The sequence below is a fragment of the Manis javanica genome, chromosome 17 (assembly GCF_040802235.1).
Source record: "Manis javanica isolate MJ-LG chromosome 17, MJ_LKY, whole genome shotgun sequence".
NCBI lineage: Eukaryota > Metazoa > Chordata > Mammalia > Pholidota > Manidae > Manis > Manis javanica.
The window spans coordinates 58,814,308-58,825,462 of record NC_133172.1 but is presented as its reverse complement, the minus strand read 5'-3'; the positions used below and the strand labels follow the sequence as shown (position 1 = coordinate 58,825,462).

The window sequence follows — 11,155 nt, the reverse complement described above, 5'->3', positions numbered from 1 at the left end:
CAGGACAGTGTTTTCAGATGCTGGAATTCCCTGAAACCACAGCAGAGCTCTAAAGAAGCTTCCAGAAGCAGTGAAGAGGTTTATTTGGACAAGAACATGTCAGGAAAAGGGTGGAATATGGGGATCTGGATCACACCTTCTCCTATAGACTTCCTACATCTTGCGGCAGCCCTCTGGACAGTCCCAACGTATGGACAAGTTCTTCCCCACCAGATTAAGTAATCTGAGAGGCACACAGCACAGTATCTCCTTTTTCCTCCCAGAACAGACATAACCAGCACCTCTTCATTCTTCAAACACAAGGTACTCAGTCCTGACTGCTTTAGCCCTGTTATTTCTCCCACCAAAATGTCCCTTTCTTCTCTTCTCCTTGGGCAAACTCTAGCACATTCTTTAGGACTCGTGTCACAAGCCACTTTCCCAATAGATATCTCAGGAGCTTTGCCCAAGGAAACCATTGAGATAGGACAGACACCCAATAGCACCCTTGAAAGGCACAGCACTACAGGAGGCTGGTGTGTACCAGAAGCTGGTGGTGCCTCGCTGCCATCCCCTCACACCTACTAGAACTGGGAAAAATAAGGAAAGTCAAGGATATGGGAAAACATACAGATGCACATAAACGTGCAAACTCAAATAAAGACTTAAAAAGATACATGGAGGATGAACATTGAAGTCTCACGGAGCCTCAGCAGCCACGCATCCAACCCTCCATCATCCCCCAATCCATCCATCCATCCATTCAAGCAGTACTGGCTGAGCTGAGCCCCTCCTCTTTCCCAGGGAATGTGCTCAGCATTGGCGGTACACAAAGGTGGAGGTGGAAGTCTAAAGGCAGGAAATGGAGGTGGGGAGAGCAGTAGACGTGACCCCCAAAGGGCTCCGGAGAAGCTGGAACACCTGGGCTGGGCACAAGGGGCAGATCGACGACGGGGTGAGCCTGCTCGCCATCACAGGTGAGGGTGGCGCAGAAACCTGCGCATCACAGAGATGCCGTGACCTCCGGGCGGCCTAGAGAGGCCCGGAATTGGCTCCCGGAGCCGGTCCGACGGCTCGGGCTGTGCGCGGAGCCAGCGGCGGCAGAGACGAGCGCCCGCCAGAGCCCTGAGCCGCCCCGTCTCGCGTCCGCGCCGCTGTGAGTGGGCCGGGGGCGGGAGGGCGCCCTCCGCGGGGGGCCGGAACGGGGCTGGCCGGCGCGCCGAGGCTGGTGCGCGCCCCGGGGGCGGCCCGAGGGTCCCCCTGCCTCTGCCTGCCGGGGCGGCCGCCGGGTGAGCCGAGCCCCGCGGCAAGTGCGCCGGGTGCGTAGCGAGTGACCCCCGGCCGGGGCTGGCGCGCCTCCCCCGCGCTGTCCTCCCCGATTGCGGGGAGCCGCGCCCGGCGGGCCTTCCTCGACTGCTGCAGGGGCCACAAACACTGGCTAACTACCATTTCTCGTCCTTTTTTTTTTTTTTTTTCTTGTTTTTTAGCAAGCCCCAAGCTCAGAGCTTTTAGCACGCACCTCTACACTGGATTCGCGTCGCTTGTTTGCCTCTCACGTCTTGGAGGGAGAACACGTCTTTATGACAAATTATTCTGGTCTCCCGTTTAAAGTGGCAACGTAAGGTTCCCATTTAACACGAATGTATTTCGTGGGAAGGTAACAGGTAAGTGTACCAGAGTACCAGGTGTGGCAAATCCTGAAGGTGGTAAACGAACACTGCCTTGTCCCAACCCCAGCGACAGATAATGGTGAAGAGCCCAGGCTGGGGAGTCCGGACACCTAATTCCGAGTGCTGGGTCCAGCTCAGCCACTTGTGACCGACATGATTTGTGGGCCAGTTTTTTTGTTGTTGGAGTTTTTTAAAGATTTTATTTTCTTCCAGCTTTATTGAGAGCTAATTGACATAACACTGTGTAATTTTAAGGTGTGCAACTCCACGGTTCAATTCCCATATATGTTGTGAAATAATAACCACCGTATAAGATTAGTTAACATCTCACTTCACGTACTTACAGTTTCTTGTGCTTGTGCTGAGAACTTTAAGATCTACTCTTTTAGCAGCTTTCAAGCCTATAATACAGTATTGTTAACTATAGTCACTGTGCTCTATGTTACAACCCAGAACTTACTGTCTTATAATTGGAAATTTGTACACTTTGACCAACGGCTCCTCATATCCTCCAATCCCCCAGCCCCTGTTAACCACCATTCCACTCTGTTTCTCTGAGTTCAGCTTTTTTTAGGTTCCACATATAAGTGAGATCATACAGTATTTATCTTTCCTGACTTATTTTGCTCCATGTAAGACCCTCAAGTTCCATTCATGTTGTTACAAGTGGCAGGATTTCCTTCCTTTTTTTTTTTTTAATGGTTGAATACTATTCTGTTGTATATAAATACACCTCATTTTCTTTATCCATTCATTGATGGGCATTTAGGTTGTCTTCATGTGTTGGCTACTGGGAGCAATTCTGAAATGCCTATGGGGGTGCAGGTATCTTTGAGAGTGATTTCATTCACTTCGGATATATATATGGCAAGTTTCTTAACCTTTTTCCTCATCTCTGTAAAACTGAGGATAGTAACTATCTAGAAGATTGTCCTGAGGCTTCAGTGGTGAGCCTTTAAAGCCCTTACAGCAGCTAGCTCATAATAAGTAATAAAAGTAGCCATAGTTATTGTTTTCATTTTAGCGAGGAGGACATAGTATCAGAGAGGTTCAGGCCTGCCCAGGGTCATGCAGGGAATTGGTAGTAGAGCCAAGTCTAAGATCCACATTTTCTGATTAACAACCTAGGGAGCTGAACCCTACATTCCCACCACATCTGCCTCGTGGGAGAGGATGGGGCACCTCCTCCTAGCCCTTGTGGGGATTGGAGGGGCCCTGAGGAGCTTGTAAAATACATTAGCTATGAAAGACCCCACAGGACTCAGATCGGCATAGACTCAGCTGCTGCAGGTCAGGGACCTCACCCCAGGTGCTGTTGTGGCTGAGACATAAGCCGTGAAGTCAGACACCCTTGGGTTCCAATGGGACAGATCCCAGCTCTACCATTTTATTGCTGCAGTAAATGAGATTAACAAATAAGTACTTGTCTCATAGGACATCAAGGGAAATAGTTCATGGAAAGGGCCCAACCCAATGGTTAGTGCTTAGTAAGTGGCAGCTGATACTACTTGGCTATGTTAGAGTGGCAGACCGGCTGACCTCGGGAGAGGAGAAAGTACTCTGGATCTCCTTGCGGATAGAGCAGAAGGGGGCATGTGAAAAGGCTGCAGAATATTCGTTCCATTTAGATTTACTGGGTCTGCAATCTGCTGGATAGATACCTCTTGTCCCTGCAGATACTCCTGGAGAAATGGCCTGTGTGCACATGGGGTTTATATGGTAGTTGGGAAAGCAGATGGGGAATACCAGTCAGAAAATTATTATTTTTGTCCTAAACATAATGAATTGCAAGAGTCTGCTTTTAGACCTAACATCCCTTTCGCCTGTATCAGCGCTAGTCACCCTTTCACCTGCATCAGGGCTCTCGTCTCTAACTACTCCTTCATCTTAATTGCTCTGACTACTTAATAATTAACACAGGTAATTTTGAGATCATGCATGGAATTTGAACAGCACCTTCTCTAATCCTCCAGCCTCTGTATTTTCCTGATCTCAATACAGTAAGACAGTTACCTTTTACCTCTAGTCAGTACTTGGGCAGGAATTTAAAACACACCACCACAACCACCTGGAGATATTTTTATCTGTCTTAAGGTAAATACAGTAAAATTTCATTTTTATGAGAACAGTCTCAATTCAGCATTCTGTATTCCATTGGCACATAGATCTGTATACTGCCTTATAATACAGGAGGTTTAGTGGTATGGTCATCTTGTACTTGGGATAAAGGAACTGGGTGCATGATCTAAGGTTCTTATTACTGATCCTTAGCATTTAATTAGGGCTTTGAAAATCTAAAGTACTCATAGTCATTTTTATGAGTTTCTTCTCCTAACTTCCCTGTGAGATGTCAACTTTATTACCCTCGCTTTATCTTGGTTTTATCAAGAGGTCAGGCACATTTTAAATTTCATTTATTTTCCTGTTTGTAATTAAGATTCCTTTTCCCGATCATGCACTTAACTTTAACCTGTCTCCACCAGGATGGCTGCTCAGATCAGATGTAACCCTTCCCCTCCACTCAGAGGAAAAGCAATTACTGAACAAAGCTGTGTTTTGGAAGAGCCCCAAAGCACTTGCAATTATAGAAACTGGTCTGAGCGCCCAGCCCTGGAAGGAATCGACTGAACTTAATTAATAAAACAGAAGCCATAAGTTATATAAAAGTCCGGCAGCCGATTGAAGAAAAACTGCGTATAGGCTTCTTCTCCCTTCTGGCTGAGTGCTCGTGGGACCTGCTTGCAGTTTTTCTTGAAACGTGCTTGCTACAGTTTTTCTCTGCTTATTGATGTAGGGAGCCTGCAAGGGAGGAGATGGCTCCTGGGTGGTACAGTTAATGGCTGGTAATCTGTAAAAGTTTAACCCACCTGAATGGATAGCTGTCGGTCTTGCTAAACCATCAGTATTTCCTTACTCATTGCCCCCTTTCCCATCTGACCCTCCTGGCCAGGTCAGTTGTACAAGTTCTTGCCTTGGATCATTTTGGAATTAGTAGGAAGGCAAATGAGGAGAAGCATGAATAAGCCTGGCAGGTACACTGAAGCATTAATAATTTGAACTTGTACGTTCCCAGCATGATTCATGTGCACATGAGCCATGATTGACCTGTGGTCTTGTGACTAGTCTAGAATGTACAGTTTTGCAAACAGAATAATTGGAGATTAGGACAAATTTCTGTCGGAATTTGCTTAATTGGACCCCTTGAGACCTTGTCCATTTTCCGAATCCCTTGCAGTGGAATTCTTGTGGAGATATTAAGAATGCCTTAAACCTTGTTGTCTGGCATCCTATTAATCAAAACTCAGCCAGACAGCATTTCTAAAATCTGTCTCTCAGTCAACGACATCACTCTCCTTGAGCTTCCCCTGGATGCTGCCTGCCGTGGCCTCATTCAGTTGCTTGCCACCCGTCGTCCTAATTTTAGCTGAGCGCACTGGCATCTGTCCTCACTTGCAGATCCCGGGAACCCCTTCCCAGACCCTTGCCTGTTTCCAGACTCTCCCTCCTTCGTGGAAAGCTTCATCATGAGCAAGGACCAAAGTGAGCATGCCCTTCAGTAAGCCTGTGGAGGCTTTCTGTTGTCTGCAGAATACAAGTCCAGCTCCCTGCAAGCTGACCTCACACTGTCTCCACCCTAGATCACCAGCTGCATACTTGGGCCTCAGTTTCACACCAGCCTCAGGGGCCTGGCCATCTCGGGTGCCCAACACAGCCTTCTCTTTTGCTGTTCCCTTTACTCATGCTCCCTCAGCCTGCAGAAACCCTCTGCCTCATATCAGCTACCTTCCCATTGAGCTCTACCGGCCACTCCTCGGGGAAGTCTTCTCTGATCTGCCCTGCAGCTCCTCAGCTCCCACAGCCTCTTGTTTATACCAGTTTCATAACAGTGATCTGTTTTCTCCTTTTTGCCTTGTATTTTAGATATTTGCAAAAGCCTCTCTTCCCCATGGTAAGCTCCAAAATGCAGGAATTTTTTGCAATTGCTCTTTGTGTCATTTTCATTATGTGACCCAGAATTTTTTAGGAGATAAGTTAGAATGGCAGTGTTAATTGACATACATAATGACAGACACTACAGGACCCTGCATAATTTGTGCACATCATAATTTTACTAAGTTGCATGTATTTCATGGTGTTCAAAATGATCCATAAACTCAACAAATATTTGTTGAGTCTGCTCTGTTGTAGGTTCTTGTAGGGACGTGCCGGTAAAAAAGGCAAAAGGTCTTAGTTTTCATGGAACTTTTGTACTATTGGAAGGAGATAGTAAAAAAGTAGACAAGTAATTTTAGGTTGTGAAATGTCCTGTGAAGAAAACAAAGCAGCATGTAAGGCAAAGGTGAGATTTTATATAGGTTTATCACAGAAGCTTCTCTGAGTTGAGTAAGAATGCCAGCAGACCTAAATATTGAGAAAGATGCAGCCAGGCAGAGATCTGATGGAGTGATGGTTCCCCTCAAGGCAAAATTGGAACTTTTCATAGTTCTCAAGGAATGAATGAGTTTGGCATCTGAAGGAAAGAATCCAGGTGGCTGGAGGGTAGCATGCCAATAGCAGAAGAATATGAGATGCAACCAGAGAGGGAGATAGAACCAGGTCAAGTAGATGAAGGTAAGAAATCTGGATTGAAATATACATCTGACATCTGTGTTTGAAAATAGCCTCTGTAACAAAGTCATGGTGATGATGTTAAATAATAGAATAGAACTGACTACATTCATTTTTGTGGCTACTCCAAATCCAAGGGGGAGTGTTCTGCACTCAGAAAATAATAGAATCATAAGGTCACGATTGGGCATATTAAAGGGCTGCTGGTACTTCATTCTTCACAAGTTTTCTTAGAAGCACAACTGTGGCACTTGTTAGTCAAGCCTCTGTAATCCATCAGCCATCCTCCTCACCATTTAGCTCAGTTTTCCTAACATTTCTCACTCTTCTTTTCCACACCCCCTCAGACCCCTGAGTCACTGAACCTTGTCTTCAGCTGTCTTAAGATTTCTTCATGAATGATGACCTTTCCTGGCAATCTGATCAATGTAGGTCAGTTCTCCAAAAGAACTTGTGAAACTCTCTGTAACTCTGTGCTTTCAAGGGACCTAATCACGGTACGTGGGACTGTAGTAGAGTAACTGAATCCCTAAATTCTAGCACATGAAGAAAAGGAAATTTGAGAAATGATGTCCATGTGTTGCTCAAGTCATGTCAGGCATTTTGCGGGGCATTTTTTTATATTCTTTCCCATTGGGTCTTTGTAAGCCTGTGAGCTTATCAGCGGCCCCACTTTTGTAGATGCAGCGATAGGTGCAGAGGCTCAGTACCAGTGTTGCATACTTCTTTCCTACAGGTCCAGTGATCTTTTGACCGACACATATGGACTCGCAAAAATCTCCAAAGGAAACTGTCCTCATTACAGGAGGAGGTGGCTATTTTGGTTTCCGGTCAGTGCATTGATAAAATATGCCCATGGAATTATTTTTCTGGAAGTTGCTGGAAAGTATAGGTTGGAACTCTGACATTAATACTGTGTACACTTTTGTGTGTTTGTATAGTCTTAAGCCAGAAGTGAACTCTGTTGTCCACTGCTTAGGTATTAACTTCAGAACTACAGATATGTCCTCCTTGAAGAAAAATTCTTTGTAAAACCATTAAACTGGGGAGGAGAGATCATTCATATCCCCAAAAACAATTTCTAAATAATGGCTATTCTTTCCCAGTTATGTTATCATTCATAAATTCAAGAGAATGGATGGCGGGTTCTGAAATGAGGGGGGAAATGTGACATGCAGATGCTACCATCATTGAAGATAAAAGCTCTCATTGTAATTTAAGCAAATGTAAGGATTCTCATTTTTGAGTGTTTGCATAAGGGTGAGTCGCATAAGGAAGAGCTGTACAGTGAGGGACTCAGGACAGGGCACTCCTGGGTCAGCCCCACATTGACGGGTAGATTATTTTCCTAGGCATCGCTTAATAGCAGTTCGATCAGACTTACTCTCTCATTTCAGCCTAGGCTGTGCTCTTAATGAGAAGGGATTCCACGTGCTTCTGTTTGACCTCAGCAGCCCTGCTCAGACCATTCCAGAAGGCATCGAGTTTGTACGTGGAGACATCCGCCACCTCTCTGACATAGAGAAAGCCTTCCAGGACACGGATGTCACTTGCGTGTTCCATATTGCCTCTTATGGCATGTCAGGGCGAGAGCAGCTGAACCCAAACCTGATTGAGGAAGTCAACGTCGGGGGCACAGACAACATCCTCCAAGCTTGCAGGCAGAGAGGGGTGCCAAGGTTAGTTTACACTAGCACCTTTAATGTCGTCTTCGGAGGTCAAGTTATCAGAAACGGAGATGAATCTCTGCCCTACTTACCCCTTCACCTCCACCCTGATCACTACTCTCGGACCAAGTCTATTGCAGAGAGGAAGGTGCTGGAGGCAAGTGGTGCAGCCCTGGAAAGAAGCGATGGTGTCTTGCGAACCTGTGCTCTGAGGCCGGCTGGCATCTATGGGCCCGGAGAACAGAGGCACCTTCCCAGGATAGTGAGCTACATTGAGCGGGGCCTATTCAAATTTGTATACGGGGATCCCAGGAGCCTGGTTGAATTTGTCCATGTAGACAACTTGGTACAGGCTCACATTCTGGCCTCAGAGGCCCTGAAAGCTGACAAGGGCCACATTGCCTCTGGACAGCCCTACTTCATCTCAGATGGCAGACCCGTGAACAACTTTGAGTTCTTCCGGCCTTTGGTTGAGGGTCTGGGCTACACGTTCCCATCCACACGCCTGCCGTTGACCGTCATCTACTGCTTTGCTTTCCTAACAGAGATGGCTCACTTCATTCTGGGCCGACTCTACAATTTCCAGCCCTTCCTCACACGCACCGAAGTTTACAAAACTGGTGTCACACATTACTTTAGTCTGGAGAAAGCCAAGAAGGAGCTCGGTTATGAGGCTCAGCCGTTTGACCTCCAGGAAGTAGTAGAATGGTTTAAAGCCCATGGTCATGGCAGAAGTCCTGGGAGTCATGACTCTGAGCGTCTTGTCTGGGGCGGACTTTTGGTCTTACTCGTGGTTATAGCAGTTTTCATGTGTGTGCCTTCTGTGATTCTGTCCCTGTGAAGGAGGAGCTGGCAGTGAACTGATCACACTTGGTGGTTCTCAAGAAACACGGGTTTGGGAAAATATAGTGATACCTGGTAGCAAATTTTGGCTGTTCACTTTTTTGCTATTTAAGAATAGATTCTTGAACTAAGTTTTCGTTTTCTTCCCTCCTTGTACTAAATCCTGATGGGAAAAGAAAAGAAGCAGAGATAAGTTTGAAATCTGTTTCTTCTGTCCTTCTTTGGATGAATACAGTAGAAGTCATTTTGGAATCGTAGAGCAGAAATGTCTAACTTGAATTTCCCAGAAGCCAAAAAATAGACTTATTTTATTCTGTACATGCTACATCTACTTAAAATGGACTAAAACATGCACGGATACGGGAATGGCAAAACACCAGCTTGAAAATGTGTGAAAACACCCTACAGATCAGCCTTCTGAGGGGGTGGTGGCTGTTGGCAGGCATGAGCTCACAGTATAAATTTTAGGAATTAGTTTGTGCCCTTTGCGAAATGAGGGCATCAGCCTATGTGACCATATGGTATGTGTGATGTTTAAACAAAGACCTTTATCCTACCCCATGGGATTCTTTTGAAGATTAAATTAGACAAGGCGTATAAAGTGCCACTCAACACAACACAAGCCATTTTTTTTCTTAATATTGTCCGCTTTCTGGGATGACTGGTTTTCCTTCAGTCTGTAACAGGTGTGTTTGAATATCCTCAGTGTTTGTTAAGTTTTGGTCTTTGAGAATAGATCAGGCTTTAGGAAACAGCTAAAAGTCTGGTGATTAAGAAAGTTAATCAAGATAAAAATGCCATTTATAATTAAAAAAATGAAACATAACCCTAAACTAATAGACTGGTTTTCTTGCTGGGAAGAATTTTGATTCTCTGAAGGCCACTTCTAAGGAGGAATGTTTTGAACAGTGGTGGCATTGACACTCAACTTGTACTTCTGCATAGGAACCAAAGTGGGAAGAAGAGAATTCTTACCCATTCCATGATTCCAGTTACAGAAAGGACAGTATTAAAACATTATTAGGATTGCTTTGGAAAGACATTCAAGTTGTTCAGAGAAGATGTATAGAAGGCAAATGCTTGATGAATAGTCCCTGGTGAATGTTTTGGAAAAAGTGCTCAACTTGACACCAGAGGACCTACAGCCATGAATGTTTTGTGTGGCTTTAACCCAGTAACTGAAGGCCTCCGTTTTCTCATTTGGGAAATAGGAATGACTGTATTTGACTTTTCTATAACCCCCCCCACCCACCCACCTCACAGGGTTTGTTGTGAGCATAAAATAAGTTGTGGTGAAAGTACTATTAATATATAAATTCCAACATAAATATGAGATGGTGGTAGTGATTGTTTTTTGGTAAAATATTTTTGGAGTCTTTGATAGCATAAGAAACTTCTGCTTTCCACCAGAGCTAACTTGTATGAATAGCTGCAACATATCTAACCCTCCTGGTGCTATTTGGAAGGTTTCTCTGCTCCATACATTTGTCCAGTCTAGTGTGTGCATATGAGAAAGTCTCTGACAGACCAGATAAGTACGATGAACATTTGCCCACTGTCAGTGAGAGGTACCACAGACTTTCAAAACATGTTTTTATGAAGCCCTTCAAAAGAACGATACAAACCTCTCAATTTTCTTAAACCAGGAATACCGAGCATAGTGGGGTTTGCTTGGTTTTGTTTTCCACAATCAAGAAGCCTAAATGAAATTCGGAATTGGTATGTGGGCTGTTGTCATCCAAGTAGAAGGCATTTGGCCATCCCACACTTGACACAGTTGTCTGCTCTCTCCTTGAAATATAGTGCATTTCCTTTTCGTGAACTTACATTCTTACAGCCTTTGTCCTTGTATTAATTACTTACTGTTAACATAACAAATTACCCCGAGGTACATCATCTTAAGACAACAAATGTTACCTCCTAGTTTCTATGGGTCAGGTATTGGAGTGCAGCTTAACTGGGCAGCTCCTGCTTAGAGGGTCTCCAGAGGGTCATCTCATGATGTCATCTGACTCTGCAGTCATCTAAACGTTTGAAGCTGGAGGATCCCCTTCCAGGATGACTGGTCCACATGCCTGTTGGCAGAAGGCCTCAGTTCCTCACCGTGTGGGCATCTCAGTAGGGCCGCTTGAATGGCCTCCTAGGAGCGTGGCAGCTGGCTTCCCCCAGAGTAGGCGATCCGAGAGAGCAAGGTGGAAGCTGCAGTCTTCCAGGACTTATCCTCAGAAGTCACACACTGTCACCTAACAGTACACTGGCTACACAGATCAATCCTACTCTCTTCTGTGTGGGAGGGATACCCAAAGGTATGAGTCCTAGAAGGTGGGGAACAGTCAGGGCCGTCTTGGAGACTGGGCTCTCGGCTCCGCCCTCCGAGCATCCTTTCCA

The 11,155-nt window shown here is 45.4% G+C and overlaps 1 protein-coding gene across 7 annotated transcripts; it reads left to right on the top strand.

Annotated features, from left to right (window-relative positions):
• The first annotated feature begins 829 nt into the window (after positions 1 to 829).
• Positions 830 to 9,593, top strand: SDR42E1 (short chain dehydrogenase/reductase family 42E, member 1). 7 transcript variants are annotated; one of them, XM_036993886.2, is made up of 5 exons: positions 978 to 1,135; positions 1,467 to 1,643; positions 6,605 to 6,685; positions 6,994 to 7,087; positions 7,655 to 9,593. In XM_036993886.2, the coding sequence occupies exons 4-5, from the start codon at positions 7,020 to 7,022 to the stop codon at positions 8,763 to 8,765; spliced, it is 1,179 nt and encodes a 392-aa protein (XP_036849781.2). In that variant the 5' UTR covers positions 978 to 1,135; positions 1,467 to 1,643; positions 6,605 to 6,685; positions 6,994 to 7,019; the 3' UTR covers positions 8,766 to 9,593. The 7 variants fall into 7 exon arrangements, with proteins under 7 accessions (XP_073081731.1, XP_036849781.2, XP_036849778.2 ...); XM_036993883.2 differs by having other exon boundaries at positions 6,605 to 6,689; XM_073225630.1 differs by lacking the exons at positions 978 to 1,135; positions 6,605 to 6,685 and adding an exon at positions 830 to 956.
• Positions 9,594 to 11,155: the final 1,562 nt, after the last annotated feature.

What these genes read in the sequence shown, in the direction of transcription:
- SDR42E1 (XM_073225630.1), top strand. Translation starts at nt 7,020, where the DNA reads ATGGACTCGCAAAAATCTCCAAAGGAAACTGTCCTCATTACAGGAGGA. An exon ending in GGTGGCTATTTTGGTTTCCG is followed by an intron (nt 7,088 to 7,654) that starts GTCAGTGCATTG and finishes CTCTCATTTCAG; the next exon opens with CCTAGGCTGTGCTCTTAATG.